This window comes from Salvelinus sp. IW2-2015, linkage group LG12, assembly GCF_002910315.2.
Source record: "Salvelinus sp. IW2-2015 linkage group LG12, ASM291031v2, whole genome shotgun sequence".
NCBI classification, from domain to species: Eukaryota; Metazoa; Chordata; class Actinopteri; order Salmoniformes; family Salmonidae; genus Salvelinus; species Salvelinus sp. IW2-2015.
In genome coordinates, this window is record NC_036852.1 from 2,278,138 (window position 1) to 2,302,136 (window position 23,999).

At 42.4% G+C, this 23,999-nt stretch overlaps 2 protein-coding genes and 1 pseudogene across 12 annotated transcripts in view; 1 reads left to right on the top strand and 2 right to left on the bottom strand.

Annotated features, from left to right (window-relative positions):
• The window catches only part of LOC111970880 (neuronal membrane glycoprotein M6-b-like), a 178,180-nt gene extending 167,037 nt beyond the window's left edge, over positions 1-11,143 (top strand). For 4 of the 5 annotated variants that reach the window (XM_023997619.2, XM_023997616.2, XM_023997618.2 and 1 more), the window contains exons 2-7: positions 3,800-3,986; positions 4,122-4,281; positions 5,031-5,199; positions 5,800-5,873; positions 6,148-6,213; positions 8,011-11,143. In XM_023997619.2, the coding sequence (XP_023853387.1) occupies positions 3,800-3,986; positions 4,122-4,281; positions 5,031-5,199; positions 5,800-5,873; positions 6,148-6,213; positions 8,011-8,154 (800 nt within the window). In that variant the 3' untranslated portion in view covers positions 8,155-11,143. Of the gene's footprint in view, positions 1-3,799; positions 3,987-4,121; positions 4,282-5,030; positions 5,200-5,799; positions 5,874-6,147; positions 6,214-6,945; positions 7,697-8,010 lie in introns of those variants that run through there. The other variant, XM_023997617.2, reaches the window with a different exon arrangement.
• Positions 11,144-15,323: 4,180 nt separating this feature from the next.
• On the bottom strand, positions 15,324-23,573 carry LOC111970887 (ras-related protein Rab-9A-like). Of its 7 annotated transcripts, none has more exons than XM_023997629.2 (6): positions 23,479-23,573; positions 23,022-23,228; positions 18,861-18,984; positions 17,082-17,210; positions 16,866-16,903; positions 15,324-16,303 (listed from the first exon to the last, which is right to left on the bottom strand). In XM_023997629.2, exon 6 carries the CDS (start codon positions 16,229-16,231, stop codon positions 15,626-15,628), a length of 606 nt encoding a protein of 201 aa, XP_023853397.1. In that variant the 5' UTR covers positions 16,232-16,303; positions 16,866-16,903; positions 17,082-17,210; positions 18,861-18,984; positions 23,022-23,228; positions 23,479-23,573; the 3' UTR covers positions 15,324-15,625. The 7 variants fall into 7 exon arrangements, with proteins under 7 accessions (XP_023853397.1, XP_023853395.1, XP_023853394.1 ...); XM_023997627.2 differs by having other exon boundaries at positions 15,324-16,307; positions 17,082-17,181; positions 23,479-23,572; XM_023997626.2 differs by having other exon boundaries at positions 15,324-16,307; positions 17,082-17,184; positions 23,479-23,572.
• On the bottom strand, positions 21,318-23,028 carry LOC139028458 (transcription elongation factor A N-terminal and central domain-containing protein-like; annotated as a pseudogene).
• Positions 23,574-23,999: the final 426 nt, after the last annotated feature.

The window sequence follows — 23,999 nt, forward strand, 5'->3', positions numbered from 1 at the left end:
ACACATATTTCAGGCTGTGGCCCCATGGTTAGGCTATGAGAACTYTTACTCCTGAGAACAAAGACAAATTGTCAGGCCTACATGAGTCAGTAGCTTAAACTTTAATTAATGTAAAATCCTTKTAGTTTATAGTTATTTTAGCACGCTAAGCCTAGCAAAACCCCACAATGTCTCTGTCCATAGCTCTACTGGGCGTATAGATATATAACCTTGTGTCTGGTCTGAAGTCTCTGTTGTTAGGATTTATGTTTAAGCATAATAGCCTGGTAGCATATAGGTTGAAAATGAATGTTGTTTTGTTACACACATACACAAACTATACAGAGGGGTGTGGGTGTGTAGGTGAAAGGACTGACCAACACAGGCCATAAAAGTTGTGGACAGTCTGGAGAGGGGAGGGGTGCAGCTCTCTAGACCAACCAAGAGTTTAGAATACTGGACAATACCATATTAGGAACTGTTTTAGTGTAGAATCGACAGACCCAAGACGGAGCTAATCTACCCAACAACCAGATGTGGACAAAGGAACGCGCCAAGGAGCTTGGACAAAGGGCCAGCAAAAGGGGGGCAAAGTCTAAACCACGCCCAGCCTCTACTGTGATAGGCCAACTGGACACGTTGAGAATAAAATTGTCATAGTATAAAAACTACTATTGTGAGTACATTCCATAGTTCTCTGTTCATCCTGCGTGGTGAAACAGCGAACCCGTATATACGAAAATTGCATTTACCATTTATAAGTTTGAGTTTAATTAAAAATACTTAAAATATATTCGGGGACTCTGAATCACATTTTGTCCTGATGCCAGATATGAACAGACGCAAATCTCTTTCACTGTCCATAGCTCTKCTGGGCGTATAGATATATAACCTTGTGTCTGGTCTGAAGTCTCTGTCCATAGCTCTACTGGGCATATAGATATATAGCCTTGTGTCTGGTCTGAGGTCTCTGTCCATAGCTCTACTGGGCATATATATATATAACCTTGTGTCTGGTCTGAGGTCTCTGTCCATAGCTCTATTGGGGCCCTGTAGTTCTCATATTTCACCCCAGAGAGAAGCAGGGCAAAGTGAGAAAGATGGACTCGACCTCGCTCTGTCACCTGAATTCGCCTCTAATGAATAGCCCATCGATTTCCGTTCTGGTCCGCCAAGGCCGTCCGCTCATGCCTGTCTGTTTCCCATTAGTGCACTTTAACTGTGATGATAAACTCTCAGCTGGCATCGCCACAGGCAGCCTAGCACCGGATGAGGCCCCTAGTTTAAAGCAGGAAGTGAAGTAGTAGTGGAACATTCCGTTTGACAAGGGGGCACAAGACTGAAGGGGGCCCGACCTGTTTGTCCCATTTCGACCAATCCCTTTTGAGCTCTGCCAGGATGGTTGTCTTTTGAGATGGAAGTAGACCATTCCATTTGTCCTTTTGACTAGGGGCACAAGTCAGGGGAACCAGACCTAGTTGTTCCATATCGACCAACCCGTTTGGCGTTCCGTCATTTAGCCTGGTTTTCCGCTGAGATGGTAGGAGTTAGTAGTTAGTGCCCCGACACGTCCATCCATGCCTTGCCTTGGTACTTCATTAYCATGAATGGGATAGAGATCCATTATACAACGCTCGCTCCATCTCCGTACTCTTATGCAACCAACCAACGCCTCATCTTGGAGTCTCAGCTTCTCGCTCAGCAGCAGCTGCCTCTTAGGTTTAACCCTTTGTGTTTTCTGGATAAGCCAACCTTAGTGCTGTCTGGAAGTATTACTATTAGGCCTAGCATGCAGGCAAGATTCTGTAGCACTCAATGCCTGTAGCAAACCGTTGATATCCAGTTGATGTTGAAGTCCATAGTCCTGTGAATCGTCAGTTGGAAGCAACGCTAATGACGGCGACTAAATGCTTTGCCTGATATTATGGGATGCCATTGATGTTGGCCTGTGGATGTCATTAAGAGTCAACTCTGTCACCCGTCACTATAGAAACGGAATAGCCTATAGGCCCCTTCTTTTCAGTCGGGGTCTGTCCCGACATTCATTTCAGCCTCATCAATTGAGTATGACAAATGAACTATGGCTACATCCTCCAAAATGTAAAATGATAAAATCACAAAGGACTTGTTTATTTGGAGGAATAACTGTGAAAGCAAGAGCCATAACGCTCCTGAAGATATTTGCCTGTCTGTAATTAGTGTGAGAGATGCCAATTGGYGCAGGTTGTCATGGAAACAGTGGCACATGTAAGAGAGTGCAATCTCTTCCCAGAGTAACGTCCCACGTTTGCAATGCTATTTATAACGGGCAGTTACATAAGCCTTAGCACTTGTGTTCAATGTAATGTGTTTTTTRCCCCTCATTTTTCTTTCCTTCGTTCCTTCTTTTCCCCTCTAACAACACTGCTGTGCCTCCTTCTCTGAGGATCCAGCAACCATAGCACTGTCAAACCCGCTCCACTGCCTCCCTTTGTGAGCTTATCACAGTGCACTGCCGATGCGACGTCAGTCAGATTGAATGGTCTTGAAACAAAACAAATAGAATAGAAGCCATGGCTACGCTATAGAGTTTTGATTTTGTGGAGTTTTGTAGCTGCCATTGGCAAAGCAAAATATCAGCGTACCATTGACTCACCATATGACACAGTACTATTTGATATAGTATACCCCTCATAACTCTCTCATCCTGCCTGTGTTGAACTAGTAGTCTCCATCAGATGGTATGACTGGGTGCTGTGCACAGAGGACTGGTCAGGGATCTAGTCTAGCAATGCTTGAAGTCAAAGGTCAACGCTAGCATCTCGTGGTGCTAGCACTGGTTAGCATTGGTTCTGTATTCGTTCTATGAACACCCAGTAGGAGATCTGACCACTCTGTGTGCTGGGGAGGATTTGAACTAGCGGCAGTTCCACACATCCGGGTCGTATTCATTATGGCACACCGTAGCAAAACGCYTTGCAGTGGAAAACGAAAACAAGCTGAAAACAAAAACAAGTTCAGGTAGTCCCTCCCTGTTTCAGTCCGTTTTCTTCCGTTTGGTGCCTAATGAACACGGCCCAGGTCTGTTTGCCTGTGGCCCAGAAACCACTGCTCTGACAATAAGTAGCAATCATTTATTTAGAATTAGACCGTGCATTATTTATGCCATTGGTTAAAAGGGATKKATTTAGAATTAGACGGTGCATTATTCATGCCATTGGTCAAAAGGGCTTTGTGTATGTTTCTCTATGAAGACAAAGGAAAGGGATTCTTTTGGGGGGAAGTAGAGGGGAAGATGTGAGCTCGTACTAACGAACACATGTAAAATGTAACACTCCTGGGTGCTTGAGCGTGTCAATTCTAACTGGGAAAGTTGCAATGATGAAGTGAAAATGGTTCCGATATGGTTGAGATGGATGAAGAGATGACATGTTGTGGCTCTTGGTTGGAGACAATGAGACTACTGTATCAACTTTACTGTAAATGTGAGTTGGTTGTTTCTGTCAAGCATTGTTTACTCAACACAGGTTAGCAAGAATGCTAATCCTCAAGGGTTTCAGGCTACAGCATACAGTGAATCCCTTTCTCAGTCAGATATGACATGGGCTGCTAAATCAGATCGCATTTAGCATTTATGAATTCACTAATTCATGATTAATTAAGCAGTGAGCGTTGCTCTCCAGGACAAAAACAGACATAGTATAGTTCCAATGTGTGCCTACATTATAATGGAGCAAGAGGCTGAGTTCTAGGCTAATGTAGCTCAACAACAAAAAAACGTTGACCAACTGTGTAGTTCTTTGCTCCTTCTAAGCAAGGTGCTCTCTGTCTCCCRCTGCAGGTTGCTTCGAATGCTGCATCAAGTGTCTGGGCGGCGTGCCCTACGCCTCSCTGGTGGCCACCATCCTCTGTTTCTCGGGCGTGGCTCTGTTCTGCGGGTGTGGTCATGTGGCGCTGACCGGCACACTGACCATGCTGGAGAACCACTTCTCCCAGATCACCACTGACCACGCCACCCTCACCATCGTGTAAGTTGTGTGTGTGTCTGGGGGGGTGGTGTTTGTAAAAGTTTGTAAATGTATATGTCTTTGAACAAGTCTTATCCAGGTTATTCAATAGGAATGTGCCTGTCTTCACATTCTTTACTGTATCCGTCCGAGCAGGATCCAGACCATGCAGTACGTCATCTATGGCATCGCCTCCTTCTTCTTTGTTTATGGGATCATCCTGCTGGCTGAGGGCTTCTACACCACCAGCGCCGTCAAGAAGGAGCTGCAGAGCCAGTTCAAGACCACCGTGTGTGGCCGCTGCATCACAGCCACGGTGAGACATGAATACACACACACCCATATGGTCACACACAAATACGGTCACGCATGCATGCATGCATGTATGTATACATATATACACACACACACACACACACACACATATTGCACTCATATATACACACACACACACACACACACACACACACACACACACACACGTGCAGTCACGTGCATACATGCACACACGTACAACCACACACACATGCTGTGCGTGCATTTACACACATACAGCTGTACACACACACACCCTGGAGGGTAACTGGCACAGTTTGTCCTCTCTAGCCTGTTTAGTGTAATTGCTGCAGATGTCCAGTAACATCAGCCTTTAAGGCTGCTATGAGGACGGTTCTATTCTCCTGAGTGTCGTCAAGCTAACGTCGTATGAAACTTTCTCCACCCTTCTAACCAGCACTGTGTCATGTATCAGGGAAATGTGGATGACGATATGGTGATGAGGATGATGACGAGCTTGGTTTTAAATATCCTCGGTCATTAGGTGACGTTGTATTGAGGGATAGTTATACATAGTACAGTGTTTTGTATAGCAGTAGCAGTAGATTTCAATGACAATGACGACGATGATGATGATGATAAATGACGATGATCAAATCAAATTGAATTAGACACACATTTTTAGCAGATGTTATTGCGGGTGTTGCGAAATGCTTGTATGATGATTGACGATAACGATGATGACGAGGATGCTGATTTTACTAACTCCTCTCTCTCTCTCTTCATCAGTTTGTGTTCCTTACATATATCCTGGCCCTGGCCTTCCTGGGGATCTTTGGCTTCTCAGCCATCCCAGTCTTCCTCTTCTACAACATGTGGACTACCTGTGCTGCCATGAAGTCCCCCATGGCCAACATCACCGATCCGGACTCCATCTGTGTGGACGTCAGGCAGTACGGTGAGTGTCACTCGGTAACACACACACACACACACACACACACACACACACACACACACACACTGATCCGTGTGATTACGTCAACCTGGTTCATGAGTTTAGGAGTATGACCCATATTCATGTGACGGCCATTCTGCTATAGCGTCCGGCAGAACACGTCCGTGTATGAGCCATATATAGATATAGCCCTGCATAAGAGCCTAATGCAGTGTGACGTACGTCCACTTGGCAGTGGTTTCTGTTGTATCTTATAAACATTATGCCTTCGCTACGGGTGCTGATAACACTTAGCCTTTACATGTCAATATCTATAGGGTGTTTAAGTCGTTTACTGCATCGACATCCATTTCATGTTTACGACTGTTGCCATCACCCTGAAGCAGTGCATCATCTGTCCTCTTTAATGGCAGATAGTATAAACAGTTATACATCTGAATGAGAGGACGTGTTAACATTTACTATCGCATTAGGTCAACTCAACTGGTTTTCCCACCAAATGTTGTACAATTGAAGTGATTGGCCACTCTGCCCCGAATGGGGCCTGTCTTAAAGCTACAGTTGTCGCTCCTAAACCGATATCTCTTGTTCCTGATCGTCTAGGTATTATTCCATGGAACGCGACACCCGGCAAAGCCTGCGGATCTACACTAGGAGACATCTGTAGCACCAGCGAGGTGAGAGCGGCAACCCCCTCCTCCTCCTGTAAATCTTTATGCACATCATATGAACATTCATGAACCTCATATAATAGGAATACCATATAAACCTTCCTATTCACTACTTATTTTTTGTTGTTGGGATATACATTTGTCAAAAGCGCAAAAATATAACATTCTTCATCACTGTACTGCAATTATACAGAGGCTGATTGTGGAAAGGACATATTTTATGAATGTCAATCAAAGAAAGTATCATCACTAACCAGAGATCGGTCTCCATGTTTTCCAGTTCTACCTGTCTTTCCACCTGTACATTGTTGCGTGTGCTGGGGCAGGCGCCACCCTCATTGCATTGGTAAGCTTTGGATGCCCTATATCCCGAATTCCCCATGTTTGAATCATTTGCATGKGTTGCCATGGRACYCMGATCTGTTGCCATGGTAATCCCTCCTCCACGCTTCATGGTTCTGACTCAGTTTTCCTGAGGGTGTAAGTCTGCCCTATAGCTTCTGGCTGGACACACACTGACATGGGCCAGATGAAAGAGCTCCTGGCTAACACACATTTGCTTTGTGGCCAAAGGAGAGGAATGCCTCACAAGAGACTCTGTCCATACGGTATTTTGCACCAGAGATGATAGAATAAGACTTCTATAGGGTGTTTAAATCTTCGTAGGTGGAGCGAATGATTTGTACGTCTTTTTGTTTTGCAAATAATTACGTTGTTTTATCCAATCGGTGTGGTTGTCATTATGTGATGGCTAGTTGAACTCAGCTGAACTCAGTTGAACTCGGTAATGGGGTCATGAGGCCATGCTCTCCACTGAGGCAACAGGGCTTAATGCCTTTCAGCTACTCTACCAAACTTGGATTGCTCATTAGTGGGTGTGAGAAGATTCAGCACATAGACGGCCATCTGAAATTGTGTGCGCCGTAGCAATCTCACTTTGTTTATAGATGTAGATATATGCAATATGAAGGTACAGTACTGCATAAATCTAGCCAGATGCCACCCAATAATATCAAAGGCCTCCTGGTTATTGACTTTGTTTCTCACCCCAGTCTGTCTTCTCGTCTCTCCCTCCCAGCTGATCTACATGATGGCCACCACGTATAACTATGCTGTTCTCAAGTTTATGAGCCACGGCAACCGCCGCTCCACAAAGTTCTCAGAGTCATATTAGCGAGCGAGAGAGTGAGAGAAATGGTAGAAAGCGAGAGAGCAAAAAAAAGAAAGACGGTGAAAGGAAGAAAGAAAGATGGAGAGAAAGAAAGACCGATGGTGGGGAGGAGAGTATGTACTGTAGCATATAGAGAAACGTACACTACTGTTAACATAATACAGATAGATCTATGTGCCTGTGCGTCCAAGCCTATTGCCACACACGCCTTTTGAACCACACTGAGGGGACTAGTGAGTGCATGATTAGCCAACATGGCTGAGGTCCCTCACAATCTCTCTCCAGACAGGATATGTACCTAGAAGTACTGATCCAGTACAGTACCATGTGGGACCACCAGTCAAGGCTATGGTGAGGTTGACCAGTTCATTCAAGTAGAGCAGGCACATAGCATTGAGGATGGATGGATCCATACAAAGGGACGGCGCCAGTGTAAGAACAAGGGAATATTTGTGTTGCTGTATCTAGCTTCAGATTACTGTAATATTCTGTAGTTATTCTAATCGAAGGATATAGTTATTTTCAACGACACTTTAATATCTTTCCCCCAAGTGCCAACTGTCTAYCTTGAAGTTAGTCTTTTTTAGCCTGTTTAGGCTAGTGTCTCTTTGTGATATTTGTTATGAAAGAATAAACATAAAATGTGAAGAAAAACCAAGACCATTGTCCTCTCTTTTTAGGATAGTGGCTGTTTGGAGAAAATTAATCCCCACTGTAATTTACTAATACTAACCTAGCCAACCTAACCAAAAGAATACTGACATTGTACAGTAGCAATGCTAATGTGTCTCGTTTGACATCTGGTAGACTGGTCAACATGACATGTAGCTTCTACTCATGTAGCTTGCTTTGGCTAACTAACCCTCTCACTGGCCACCACCCCTATGCACTTTCCTTTCCCTCCCTCCCTCCCTCCCTCTTTCTGRTCRCCCRTCCTCCTCTCTGCCCCCCCTCCCCTCTCTCTCTCCACAGATCCATTATCTGATGATCCTGTCGGCGAACTGGGCCTACCTGAGGAGCTCCTGCAACCAGAACGAGTACCAGGACATCAAGACAAAGGACGACGACGTGGAGGAGGGTGGCTCCAAGGAGGGTCTCAACTCCTCTTACTCATAAGAACCGGCCAACCACCCCTCCTCACACACTTCCTCACACCTAACCTCCAACCCCCTTCTGGGTAAAACCAACACCTGGGTCTCCTTCACTATGGGCGGTGTTCTGACTTGAGATATGTGCGCTCAACTCAAATTGTCACACTTTGGCTACATTTACACAGGGAGCCCAATTCTGATTTATTTCCCCACTAATTGGTCTTTTGACCAATCATATCTTTTCACATCAATTCTTTTTCAGAGCTTATCTGATTGGTTAGAAGACCAATTAGTGAAGAAAATATCAGAATTGCACTACCTGTGTATATGAAATGCAGTCCATGTCTTCCATTGACATCAATGGAAAATTTAAGGGAAAGTCTGAGTTGCGCACACTTTTCTCACCTCTGAATCAGGTCCTTTGTCCAAATAGGAGCAAACGTTTTCAAACGGAACAGGTATATGAGAAGTTCCTAAGTGGTACCTCTTCCTGTTTGCGAACGTTTGCTCTCGATTGGACCGTTATTGAGTGCAACCCTGCTGTCATAGCCTAACTGCTCTGAGCCAATCACAGCACAGCACTAACACAGCTCCTAATAACCGCCTAACAACAAGGTCACTATCTGCACAACTCCTGAGGAAGCGTGCCACAAAATGTCCTGTTTTTTGGTGTTTTATATATATATGAATATATTGTGCGAATGTGTATGTATGAATGTTTTTTTTTTTATACTACAAAGTATGACAGGTTTACTATTATTATATTTATCTGGTCTTCTCTTATCTCTGGTATTTTTCTCCTTTGGTTATCTTATTGCAACCCTGTTTTACCTGATTTGGTTTTTTGCTTTTTTTAAAATGGAAATGCTTGATACGTTGCACTATTTAAAAATAGAAAAGAGTAAAGTAGAATAAAAAAAAAAAAACATAAATACATTACATACACAGCATCTCAGGGTGCCTCTCTTAGAAAATATTCCTACCATTACGTTAACTTTCCCATTTCTTTATTGACATCCAGCTACTTCTGTTGAGTAATTCTTCATTTTGGCCTGAGGAGAAAAACGTGTGCTGTACCCTAACTGAATTGGACACATGCACTAATGTGACTSTTGGCCCAAAGCAGCAGTTCTGTCAGCAGCTGTCTGCAGTGCTAACGCATTGCTTTGACCTTCAGGTGAACCTCTGGCCTGGTCCCAGATCTGTTTGTGCTGTCTTGCCAACTCCTATGGTCACTGTCGTGTTATTATGACCATAGGAATTGGCAAGACGGCACAGACTGATCTGGGACCAGGCTAGTGAACCTCCACCTAGCCCTCTGCATGYCAGGTTTTCTCTGGAAACAGCCTTGCTTCTAAACCCACAGGACAAACCAACACTCAAGGTCAGAATGCCTTGTTCTGTTTGTAAGTGATACATTATACATACCTCAGGTACTTAACCTAAATAAAAACTCCACTAGCCTGGTCCCAGATCTGTTTGTGCTGTATAGCTCCTATGTTTGGCATGATAACGACCATAGGAGTTGACAAGACAGCACAAATAGATCTGGGACCAGGCTAACACTTTACTGATTAAGCACACGCTTGTTACAAGGCAAGGCCACAGCTGAAGTGAACTTAGCAAAAGTCCCAATGTTTGTTCATTGTACACAACTGTGAAGGGAATCATACATTCACTTTCCTCAAGACAAGTCCACCCTTAAAGGGGTGAAGTTCACCTGTAAATATATGGACCGCCCCAAAGGAAGTTCTATTGACTGACATCTCCTGAATGTGGAGAGCACGGTCAATGTTTTACCATGCTATTTTACCTTTTGATTACCAATATGTAAATGTTTCCTTTTCGAGTATATGTTTAGCATCCAATTACTAGTTCTGCATTAAATATAATAGTAATGTGACATCTTTTAAAACGGTATGTTGTGAGAAGGAAGCAAATACAGAGTCYTGGTGGCGGTGGTGCTTGTATTGTGTACATTTTGAAATGTGGAGAGAAAAAATGTACTAAGTGGTTTTCAATGTTTTTATCAGTTTTAGGCTGCTGAATCTTTCCCTGTGCTAAAGTAATGAAGAACTTGTCTCTGACATTATTTGTGATTATTTTACTATGGCAAGCCAAATGTAAGTGACTCATCTCATATTTTTAGGCCTGTTATATGAACAGATACCATTTGGATGTTTACAATATAACAAGTCAGGAATTTTCATATTTTTTCAGATATCATTTGATTATCACAACCAATTCTATAATAATGATCACTGAGTAGTTCAAGCGCTCCGGACTATAAGGTTCTATCTGCATTTTAGTCTAAATTGAGTTAGTGACATAGCCTTCTTCTGTTCAATGTTCTCTACCTACATACAGTATACTCTAAATACCCCAATTCATGTTAAGTTCAAAAGAATTCAAGGTAAAATGGCTGACACCGTTCAAAACAACTAGGGCTCGAAACTGTGAAGCCAATTATCTCAGAATCATCTTTTTGCAGATAGAACCTTACAGRCCCAAAGCTCTCGAGTTATCTTCCTCGCAGCAGTGAAACGATGATTCTTTTAACTTTCATATGAAAAGGCATGTCGGTATTGTCCACGTGTGCAAACGTCTAAATACTGAAAAAAGGACTATATTCCCATGTGTGTTATGTTTGATATAATACAGTGTGCTTTGCCACCTGGTTGATGTAGGCAAGCGCATGTTCCGGTTCATATAAGATGCGTGTCAGTCAGGGTGTGTTGTCGTTTCCTCGTTATTGCATGAAGGCGACATGACTGTTGTCTTTGCAGTTTTTCAGGTGATGTGTAGTCAATTGTACTGACAACTATGGTCGGCAGTGTTTGCCCCCACTCAACTCTCTTTTTTAAAAAGATATCCATTGTACCTTTGATGACATTGTAGTCCCTGTAGTTTCATTATTGTTTTTCTTTTTAAAGTTTCAAATAGTTATGACTCCTGTATGGTGATGATTTTTGTAACCTTCTCTAGTAAAACCGATATTTTTTATTATCGCGAAAGAGCTGCTATCTGTCTCTTTCTTACAAGTTTGGACRTCCTGTTATTAAACACACATGCAATGAGATGAATGACAAATGCGCTTTGAACAGTTCAGTTGTCAAACATTGTAGAATGTTGCAGATAGAAATGCCATTTATATAGCTGATGTGATTCCTTATTCTATGTATCAGAGAGGCGTGTTTGTTCTACATAGAAATAGGCTATCTGAACGTTCCAAAATGTTGCGTCCTGCTGAAAGCGCCCCCCAGCGCTCACCCTCAACCACAGTGATGGGACAACCTTTGGGTGTTGCCTTTGTAGAGTTTTGTGAGATGCTGAGTCCACCTGGTGGGAAAATGTAGCATTGTTCATTTCCTAAAATGGTAGTCCAAAACCATTGATTTAAAACCAAGGAAAGCTCCGGGGCGAAGTTTCCCCTAGGTACAAATCTAMMATCCACTCCCCCTCCCCCAATCGTAAGCTTAACCATTAGTGGGGGAAATACAAAACTGACCSAAGATCACRGCCTAGGGGCAACTTCACCCTGCACCCCAAGGAGGAGGTCCGCACAAATWAGGATAGCAGTGTATTTGGCCTACAGTTGACCGACAGTACAGTGGTCAGTGGAAGACCAAAACGCACTCCACAGATGGAGCACATTACTTCAACATAGGTTTAAAATGGCCAACTTTATTTCAACACACAAAAACATACATTTTAAGACCGTATTGATAGTGTTTCAGGGTGGTTCATGTTTTAATGCAAGACACTGGAACAGGACCATTTTTTTTCTTGAGTGGATGGTCAATTATTTTTAGACTGCAAATTGACCACAAGAAGCKCAAAGATCGAATATGACTATAACAATAATTTCAAACCTTGCTTACATTTGTATACGATKACACGTATCTTTCTATAATGCGTGGGAATACTTTGGAACAGATTTCCAAATAAAAAAATCACACACTTGCCAGTGTTTTTACAGTCTTATGTCCAACAAAAAATTATTATATATATATATTAGTACCAGTCAAAAGTTTGGACACACCTACTCATTCAAAGGTTTTTCATTATTTTTAAAAAAAATTCTACATTGTAGAATAATAGTGAAGACATCAAAACTATGAAATAAGATGGAATCATGTAGTAACCAAAAAAGTGTTAAACAAATCAGAATATATTTAATATTTCAGATTCTTCAAAGTAGCCACCCTTTGCCTTGATGACAGCTTTGCACACTCTTGGCATTCTCTCAACCAGCTTCATGAGGTAGTCACCTGGGATGCATTTCAATGAACAGGTGTGGCTTGTTAAGTTAATTTGTGGAATTTATTTCCTTCTTAATATGTTTGAGCCAATCAGTTGTGTTGTGACAAGGTAGAGGTGGGTATACATAAGATAACCTATTTGGTAAAAGACCAAGTCCATATTGTGGCAAGAACAGATCAAATAAGCAAAGAGAAATTACAGTACATCATTACTTTAAGACATGAAGGTCAGTCAATCCGTAAAATTTCAAGAACTTTTAAAGTTTCTGCAAGTGCAGTCGCAAAAACCATCAAGTGCTATGATGAAACTGGCTTTCATGAGGACCGCCACAGGAAAGGAAGACTCAGAGTTACCTCTGCTGCAGAGGATAAGTTCATTAGAGTTACCAGCCTCAGAAATTGCAGCCCAAATAAATGCTTCGCAGAGTTCAAATAACAGACATCTCAACATCAACTGTTCAGAGGAGACTGTGTTAATCAAGCCTTCATGGTCAAATTGCTGTAAAGAAACCACTACTAAAGGCCAATAAGAAGAGACTTGCATGGGTCAAGAAACACGAGCAATGGACATTAGACCGGTGGAAATATGTCTGATGAGTCCAAATTTTAGATTTTTGGTTCCAACCACCGTGTCTTCGTGAAACGTAGAGAAGGTGAACGGATGATGTCCACATGTGTGGTTCCCACCGTGAAGCATGGAGGAGGTGTGATGGTGCTTAGCTTTTGACACTGTCTGTGATTTATTTAGAATTCAAGGCACACTTAACCAGCATGGCTACCACAGCATTCTGCAGCGATACACCATTCCATCTGGTTGTGCTTAGTGGGYCTATCATTTGTTTTTCAACAGGACAATGACCCAACACACTTCCAGGCGGTGTAAAGGGCTATTTGACCAAGAAGGAGAGTGATGGAGTGCTGCAGTGCTGCATCAGATGACCTGGCTTCCACAGTCACCCAACCTCAACCCAATTGAGATGGAGGAAAAGCAGTCAACAAGTTCTCAGCGTATGTGGGAACTCCTTCAAGACTGTTGGAAAAGCATTCCAGGTGAAGGTGGTTGAGAGAATGCCAAGAGTGTCCAAAGTTGTTATCCAGGCAAAGGGTGGCTACTTAGAAGAATGTAAAATCTACACTTTTTTGGATACTACATGATTCCATATGTGTTATTTCATAGTTTAGATGTCTTCACTATTATTCTACAATGTAGAAAATAGTAAAAAATTAAGAAAAACCCTTGAATGAGTAGGTGTGTCCAAACGTTTGACTGGTACTGTATATGCTCAGAAAACTTGGTGTGGCTGCCAGTTGGGGAACCCTGCTGTAGAAATTACTGGTTCACATTTGAATACTGGTGACATCACTGTCTTTTGTCAAATTACCAACTATATATATATATATATATTTTTTTTTACATAAAAACAAACTACAATAGGCCTACAGTTTTTAGTGTCATGGTTGGTCTTGTTTTACAGCAAAATGTAGAAACAGCTGGTATGTATTTACYACTGGTTTCCTTGGGGCTACAGTACACAGAACTCATGTTAGCACAAGTCAGCTAATAGCCTACTTATCACAAACTGTGGCGCAATGGCCCTGGGTTTGCTGCTCCATTCCTAAATGGTTAGTCCAGTTCCAGGCAATATAACATTAAAAAGCCATTCATTTCCAAACTCTCCGAGAACAGTTATGCTAGCTAATGCACTTATATCCTGAGGCTTCGGGTGCACTAGTTCGCATAGTGAGTGACTGTAAATAAATGAAAATAAATTAAAGCTAAATGTTTTTGTAGCTAAAAAAAACAATCTACATGCTTCAGTGAGCTGACATTCCTATCGAACACACATTGACATGGCTATAAAAAGGCTTTTGACGGTTGATCTGGAAATGGGATGAGATTAAACATGTTAAAGCTCTTACGGTCATTATGAATGCTGGACATACTTATGGATGTTGATGGGAGTCCATTCAACGTTGGTCTGCACTATAGAGTACGTGATCCAGCCAATGAACGGCTTCGAATTCACATAGCCAAAATTTGCATGGCTGGGTWGAGTGGGTTTAAACTCAGCCCATGAAGTGAGAATAATCAGAGAAATGGGTTTGACTGGAATCTTCTTTCCATTTGTACTATGATGTAGACTGGACAGAACCATCTGGTTTTACCCCAACACATACTGTCYTTCAGTTAGCCTGTGTACTGACTACCACCACTAACATTACTACAAAATACGATTTAACAACCAACAATATTAATTTGGCACATTCAGCCCATTTAATAGATGGGATGACAATGTAATATTTCCCATGTGGCTCAATTAGTATAGCATGGCGCTTGCAACGGCAGGGTTGTGGGTTCGTTTCCCACAGGGGACCAGTATGAAGAAGTACATAAAATGTACTGCACTCACTACTGTTAGTTGCTCTGGATAAGAGCGTCTGCTATGACTAAAATGTAAATATTTAGTCATTACTGTATGTGTCTTTCAGCACAGTAGTAGTACAACTCTTGGCAGGAGGAATGCACAACAAAGTKATCTCTTGATCGTAGTGGTCACTGATAACACACACACTCTCGCCAGCACAAAGGAATGCCAAAAGCAGGCCCAACTATGTGCACTCCTGTGTATGATGAAACTTATATAGCCTTTCTGGGTCGGTGTGTATGAACAGGCTGTGTGTCCGCGTGCACATGCAGTCGTGTAAACCAAGGGAGGAGCACAGAGCAGAACGAATGCATTAACCACAGCTAAAAAGGAGAATTGGAACCAGGTGGCCGTTGGTATCATCAGTACTCACAAGTTACAGCCAAGTTGGCCAGAATTGGGCAGCAGAAGTTCAAATTAGCTCCTARTGTCTCTTTAAAAAGGCGCAGTGCAGTCAAAATTCATATTGTATAACAGCTGATTAAACAAACACTGTAAAAACTTAAAAAATTGGATCAGTTTATTTCCTGATAGTTGGTGGTTGAAAATACAATCTACACAGGACATTATAAAATCAGAAGGTTTGCATGGGCTGGAGTTTCAGCTTTCCATGGTGACATCACTATGCGGTTGATTGGTTAATAGACCAATAACAAAGACAGTTCCAAACCGCTCTTCCAATAACAGCTAGTTTTCCCAGTCTTAGCCATATTCTTGCTTGAGAAATAGTTTTTTGCTAAAAAGCKATTTTTGCCCAGCTGCATTGGGCCTTTAAGAGTCAAATAAAGGMAATCAACCCTACATCTCCTCAGCAGCAAGAGGCGCCAGAGCGCGGCTTCCTGTGCAGGTCCACTGTGTCCGTGGGGATGAGGTGCTCCCCCCTTTCCTCCTGCGCCAGCACCCTCCTCACCGCCTCCTCAAACGCCGCCGCCACGTTGGTCGAGTCCTTGGCGCTCGTCTCAAAGTACGGGTGGCCGCCGTTCTCGCGGCACCACTGGCGGGCGTCCTCGCCCGAAACCTGCCTCTCTGGCACATCCAACTTATTACCCAGGATCACGAATGGGAACTTCTCGGGTTCCTTGACATCAGCGTAGTAGGCAAACTCCTTCTTCCAGTTGTTGAGATTGTGGAAGCTCTGGTTGTCATCCATGCTAAAGGTTAGGAGACAACAGTCGGAGCCACGGTAGAAAGGTGTCCGGAGCGAGCGGAAGCGCTCCTGGCCCGCCGTGTCCCAGATTTGGAGCGTCACGGTGCGCCCGTCCACCTCCAGCTCCTTGTTTAGGAACTCCACGCCAATGGTGTGGAAGAGATGCGTGTCAAACTTGTTGGTGACGTAGCGGTTCATGAGGGAGGACTTGCCCACGCCGCCGTCCCCCAGGAGGATCACCTTGAGCAGGGATGACTTGGCTGTCATGGCTGGGCTTGGGCCTGGGCTGAAGGGTTGGTGGAGTAGCTGGCTGGGGAGATGGTCTGGGAAGCGCTGCTGCTACCTGACAAATAGATGACATAGTCATTCAGTTTAATCAATCAACTGATTGATTGCTCTGTTAACTGTCTGAGAAAAMAAAATAAGATTAAGAAACACAGATTAACAATATAAACGCAGTACCTCATCTGTAGTCAGCTAAAGTCAAATCAGTCACAATGCTATACAGTCTAGTAGCTGATATCTTATCCAATGAAGACGTAACATTTTCCTGCCCGACATTAACTGTTGTAGGAGTTGTAATATTCTCAGCATGTGTCACATGGACAATGATCAGATGAGCATATCTTAGAGAATCACATGAGCAAAGCTGTTGCCACAGGCCACACACACCACAAGACCGTTGTGCATGCATAAAGCTCGGCTTCAGAGCAGACACGATGCATTAAATACGTGGGGCGAGTTTGGTCGACTGTACAGTGGACAACGATAGGCCTAAAACTTAGTTTAGCCTACCACAATACAGTAGTACCGTAGAGTATGGAATGCATTGTGTAAGGACACAAGAAGAGGTAGTTACAGTAATACATTGTTAATTGTTGCAACACATGCCATTTCTTACCGTTACGCATCAGGGCAAACCACAGCCTAATTCAGCACCTGTTAGAAAAAACAGAAGGTAGGATGTTAGACTAATACCATGACGATGATGAACTACGTGACCATATCAAAGGATTCCATGACGTGCATTTAATGAGGCCTTTAAGTTCCTGAAATTAGAATGAACGTCGTTCATTTCAACCCTATTAGTCTAATGGATGTCTGATATGGGTATTACCATTCCAGGTTGTTGAAGGCCTCGGTTATTAATCCAGTAACACACGAACACACTGACGGGTTCAATGTTTCTGCCATTAAGCAATGACCGATGTTGCACGCTGCTGAGAAAGTAAAGATGAATGTTTTCCTTAAACAAACAAAGACCCAAATTAGTCCAAGAGACCAGGTGGGTCAACCCACTTGCAATTCTATTAATTATATTTAAAAATAATAATAATAATAATGATAAGAAACAGAAAATCCGATCATCCAATTCCTAACATCCCTGTGAGACCTGTTTGAGCCTTCTTCCAGTGACAGTTTTAAACAGGGCTCCAACTGTTATCTGGTTGGTGATGAATGGGGTGACAATGAGTAGAGAAATATCACTATCACCCCTTCAATGCCTCTCCATCACATAAATCCATCAATGTCTTGTCTCGGATTGAGGTAGTGTTCAGCAGCCTCCTCAAATACTCTGACAACACGGTGTCACTAAATTGAAATGACTTGCACCACTGACCTCTAGTCAATGGAGTTAACTACTTCAGAAATCTTCTCTAGCCCTCTCTCCATAATGATATAATAACATCCAAAAGGGTAGTGAAATGGGCTAATCAGCCCAAATAGGTCAGAGACATAGGTAACAGACGCACGTCTTGTTAGTCAAATTGGTTAAAGACTCTGCCTATTGTTAGCTGCCTCAGCCAACTACAGTGAATTTAATGTGCCGGAATATATCTGGACTAGAGAGAACACTGACTGACTGCACCTTTGTTATGCTGCCTTTCTGCAGCTTTGGTACACACACACACACACACACACACACACACACACACACACACACACACACACACACACACNCACACACACACACACACACACACACACACACACACACACTTTAAAGGGGAAGTAGGCCAACTGTTCAGTTAGAAAAAATATATATACTGTTTGAGCATTATCAGCATGGTAATCAATGGTATTTTTTTTCTTTTTAACTATGGTAAATGGTAATGCTCTATCTATTCAACAGAGAGCCCTCCTAAAATATCCTACCATTGATTTGTAGAACAAGACAATCCTATCCCCAGCATTACATCCACCACTAGCCAACAGAGAACTTGGTTGGATAGGACATGCGCAGAAGCTTGGAATGTTTGTTTGATGACACACTTGGATAAAAGTGAACACATATCCATCGCGAACATTATCTGAAAAGGGACGTAGGCTATAGCTATAGGCTATTTGAAACAAACTTGCTTTGGTAGTACTGTAGGCTAATTAGCAGGTAAACAACAAGACTGTCGTATGGAATAAGTATAGCGGACTCCCATGGCCTAAATAACAAACAAACACTAGGAATAAAGACTGCTAGTGAATATACGATAAATCACTTGCCGCGTTCAAAACAACTGTGAACTCGGACATCCTTGACTTCAATGTGTCCAATACAACTGGGGGAAAACGAGCTCTGACTGGGAAATATCGTTTTGAACTGTCATCCAACTCGAAATTACAATTCGGAAACMTGGGCATCTTTCTTAGAGCTCCGACTTTCCGACCTGAAGATCACTGACTCATGGGGACTTCGTTTTTTCCAGTTCCCAGTTGTCTCGAAATTACCAAATGCTCGCTTGCCATGAACCACGTAGTCTGTGAAATCATGCGCGTAGCTTAAACATCAGCTGGCTTCATGTAGCTGGCTAGGCTAATTGGTAAAACATATATAGTTAACATTAAATGTGAAAGTCTGAAATATCTAGCTACGAACAGTATGAATGTGTTACAACTGTACCTTGCTGTTTATAATGTACTTCGGCGGTGCCATACCACTCCATCCCTTTGCAAAATCCTCACGAGCGGTTTCCCGGTGACATGGCGCTACTGACGCTCATATGACCGATCGTTTGTCACGCCTACTGTGGGCAAAATYGATAAAGGAAGCTGTTAATGTGTGTGTAATTGTGCTTTTACTACTGAAAAAGTATATAAAAGTATAGCAGGAAATTGACATTCTAAACACTGATGCGTCATGGCTTTTGAATGTGGCCATGGCAAATGCCCATACAAAACATCTCTGGCAATATTGTGATGACGTCACTGTAATATTCTATACAATGGGCGCGTTCCTCTGCCCAGGAGTTGCTTAAACATGTCAGATCTTACAACACAATGGATAGGTTTTTTAAGGATCAGCTAATTACATCATATGTTATAGCAATCTTTTAGTCAATGACACAGTCAATCACTCAAACACTGCACTTTGTCAGGGATAGCCAAGCCCCATTGTGACAAGAATATGGTTTCCACTAGATAGCACAACCACAAAGTCAAAATTGGCTACAAAAGTCAAAATTCAGGTTAGGGTTCGGCATAACGTTAGCGGTGTAGTTAAGGTTAGGTTTAAAATCAGATTTTAAGAAGATAAATTGTATTATGGGGTAAATTGAGCCCCGGGAGAGGGTAAATTAAGCCGCCTACAAATGTCTGTACTGAATGAAATATTACCARTACCTTTTTAAAACCATGTCTACACAAATTCACATTGCAGGCTTAACACCTAACAAACAATTTGATGTGTTTTTTACACTTTTAACATAACAACAGGGCCTGGTCTATCTCATATCCCAGCGATAATGCCTTGCATTATGCCTGGGAAGAAAACACTTCAATTTGCTCAACTTGCCATTGGCTCAACCATTGGCTCAACTTACCCCAAGGCAAACATTTGACTATTTTAGCCCACACAGCTTCAAGGATGCAATTCCATGCTAGGTTTAGGACCTCATATTGACCACAACTGATGTAAAGAACAATCTTAAAATGATCTACTTTGGTTTAGATACGAGCATRATGAAACCTCTAACACAAAGTCATATGACTTGGTGAAAATCAGTTTCTTGCACATAACTTGCTGACCACTTTTTTTCATGTGGTTTCTTCCTTAACAGACTCCATGAAATGATGACCTCGTCCTAAATATTTGGTAAAAATATACATTTTGTGTATGGTTTCCCTAGAAACAAGGGTGGCTCAACTTACCCCTTTGGCTCAAACTTATCCCACTCTCCCCTACATTGTATTCTGCTGTACCTCAATGTACATTATCAGCAATAGTGTGCTCTTTGAAAGATAGGAGAATGTGGACTTTCCACTTGATAATGTTTATCTATTGAAATATTATCCGTGTGGGGATGGGCAGAAAAGCCTGCACAAACAATGTATTAAACAGTGTGAATGTGAATGATTGTGYAGGTGTGTATGTTTGTAAGTACCACCATGCACAGTACACACATACTGTCTGAGCATGTGTGTGTGTCTCAAAGAAAGAAAGTTATCAGACAATGATTGAAAAGTTAAAGGCTATAAATATAGAGACTATCAATAAGATAGGGATCTGCATGGACTTTGGAAAAGACACTACTTGAAAATACACATGACATACTGATATACTGAAACACAAACTTAATTAAATTGATAAAACATAATATCTCCAATGACTCTGATACAGATGTCTCTGTAATGTGTACAGACACATTATAAAAACACTGATGAGAACAAATCATATACTATAATCTTACATTTCCTGCTGTTCAATGGCCATTTCAATGAAAGATATACCCATTTAACAATATAACTTTAACATTCTTTAACAATATAACCATTTATTATAATCTTATGTAATATAAAATTCTGCTACCATTCCATATATCTTCAAACCCCTATCCCTGCCCACAGAGAATAACTCATTAAGCTAACTTTGTCCAACTAGCCTGGATCTTTCTGGAATACTAAGATTTCACTGTCATCACAATGATGGGCTGCTGAGTCATTAGCACTGGCTGTGGGCTAGAAAGTGAAGGATCATGGGAGATCAGCAAAACCCCGGCTGGAGGTTTTTTTTCTAGATAGGATACAGCTTATCTCAAAATTGAGATCGTAGCAGGATACGAGAACTTACGCAGCAGATTAGGTTAAGGTTCGGAAAATGGTTAGCTAAAATAAAATAAAAATCTACTTTTGACATCAATTTGACATAAGCTGTATCCCTTCTAGACATGACCCTGCCGGAGTTGCATCATGGGCTGATTAATGGGTCACATGCTCCTTGTGCTGCTCACATGACCACAGAAGGCCACATGGGTCTTACTCTGCAGCTCAACAGAAATGTCAACATAGGGACTACATCTTGTGTTCTCACACACAAACAGACCCCATGCTAAACACACGGTACCTATTAATGCCAAATGAGAAAGAAATTGTAAAGGAAAGAGAATCACATTTGTATTACAGTATGTGTTTAAATTGTTGTTTAATGACAATTTAATGCATACATATAATTATGTGGTAAAATGTTAAATGTAATTCTTAATTTCTGTCATTAAAACATGACATTATTCAGTTTGATAGGGAGAAGACATATCAGCAGGATCTCGACAAAAACAAAGCAGGCATTTTACATGCTGCTGTGGTACCACTGCTCCCCACACCTGCTACAGGTCACAAAGGTCATGGCATCCTGGTCTGCAGTGGCCTGGCGAACCCACGCTGGCAGAAACACCGTGCCCGGGACACCTGCGTCACCCTGCAGTCCGACCCCTCYCACCTCCTGCACCGCAGCTTCTGGGTGGGTGTCCCTTCCACCCCCTGGGGGAGCTGCCTCTCGCTCACCCCCCGCGACGAGCACTCCTCCCTCAGCCGCTGGAGCTCCTCGTTGGCCATCTCCTCCACAGACATCCCGGCGAAGACTTCKYGCCCCAGGCTGCCGCCCAGGAGACCACACRYAAGGTGGCCGTTTTTGGGGTTCCTTAGGTTGGCCACCTTACCCCTGATGCAGGCCTTGTATTTGGCCTMGTTTGCACGGTGCAGCGCATGGATGTGCACCTCTATGACGCGGGCCAGATCGGCAGTCTTCCCCTCTGCCTCCTTGGAAGTTTTCTGGATTGAGGGCACCAAGGAGGAGCTGGATACACTTTGTCCTCAAAGCCGACTCAGAGGAACCCTTACAGGGGGAGGGTTACCCAGGGAAGTGGTGGCAGGAGTTTCTGACTGCTTTGAGAGGGTGGGCAAAATTGACCCCGAAGACAAATCACCAGCTGCCTGCCACGATGTCACCCCTTCTCCCTTAGCTCTCCCACACTTGGTCCCATTTGTGAGTGTTCTGTTCTCGGACCCAGTATGGAAAACCACATGTTCACAAGACGCACCCATCTCCACTGGTTTACTAGCATCACCAGCAGCTAGGCCACCTCTGTCTGCCAGACAAGCTTTATCAGCCAGCATACTCTCTCCAACGACAGTCAATTCTTCTTTGCTTCCCTTCTCCTTTGAGATGTGATAGGGGTGGCTGTYGAGTTTCTTCCATTTTGACAACAGGTGCTTGGCAGTTTTTTTCACTGAATGGTCTGAGCAGGTTTTGAGGAGTCTGTACTCTGTAAAGGATCCTGACGATATCTGTGCCTTGCAGCTGCTCACAAGTCACACAGGCATTATCAAGGGCGGGCAGGAGAGGTATAATGTTGCCATAGTTACCCACCCTGTTAAATATGTCAATTTGGAGAGCATGATGAGTGATCTGTTTTGTGGTCATATTCTTAGAGACTGTGGCGGGAGAAAGACATTGATATGTAAATGCAATTTAGGCTACAGCTTTTGTAGGGTCATGACATTTTGTTTGATATTGGCATTGGAAACCCTTGGGCCTACAAACATTTCTGCAGTTAATACATTTTTTATGCAATGCTTTGAAGTGTGGCAGACACATTTGTACAGAATTTTGAAACCAGATTCTAAAATGCAGCTAATGCACTTCAGGACAGGCTACACTAAAATGTATGTTGGGAAAAGGAAGCTTTGATGCAATATGTTAGCTAAATTCTATCACACCAAATATAATTTAAAAGCCCCAAARGTTATTCATACCCCTTTTCGGTTCGAAAATTACAGCACAGCCTACCACTCGAATCGAATTGCAGTTCTCGAGCTGTCAGCCACCATATTTGTTTTGTTTTCCAAACCAGATCTCCTTTTTCTGAAAGAGGGCGTCCCTCAGCCAGTCCGTGTCCAACTGTTACTTGTTGCAATGTTGTAACAGGGTGAATCTGCCCTCTCATTGGCTAGAATGATCCCACCTGATCGTGACTCCTCCCGCCTGCTTCCATCTCTGAAGAAAAGTATTTCCATTGTTAGAGCGTTCACTCGACTATCTTGTCAATATAATAGAAAATCTTTGATTGTAATATGTTCATGTGACTTTTTGCCATGTATGTTTCCATTTCCATTATATTAAATATATTGTAGGCTAGGTTGAAAAACGTATTAGGTAGAAAATACATAATAATAATTAATATTATATAAATAAAGCCATATCTACCCATATCACATTGTTTTAAAGTATTGTTTTGAGGTCACACCTTGGTCAGCCATAAAAGTGTTTGTTGTGGAGTTGTTTGTGGAGAGTAGATGACATGTTGGAMCATTCTCTTAAGCAACAGTGCTGAAACCAGTTACTTTTTCTGCAATGCAGCCAATGAACGAAAGCTAAGAACAGGAAGTATACAAGCAAGATGAGGCAAGTCTGTCAGTTGTGAAATGGAATAACTTTATGTTATGTAATAAAGTGAGCAAGTTGAGGGAGAACTGTGGAAACGGGCACATGACATCTGGGATGTGAAATAGTGGCTAGCAAGTTTGCCGCCAGGCAAATAGTAAAATGGTTAAAGTAGAATAGGCATGAGGATCTTTTCCCCTTTTTATTTTATTTAACCTTTATTATTGAATGGACAGTGTGTTTAATGGTATAACTTACCTAGGCTACATTACACAAGTAGCTGTGCACAATGCGTTTAGTCCGTTAACAGAGAGTGGGTTGTATGTAACTACTGACTTTTTTTTTTAATGTAAAAGAACAAAAACGAAAATAGTAAAATAAATG

Coding starts and splice junctions, on each gene's coding strand:
- LOC111970887 (XM_023997628.2), bottom strand. CDS start 16,231: ATGACAGCCAAGTCATCCCTGCTCAAGGTGATCCTCCTGGGGGACGGC.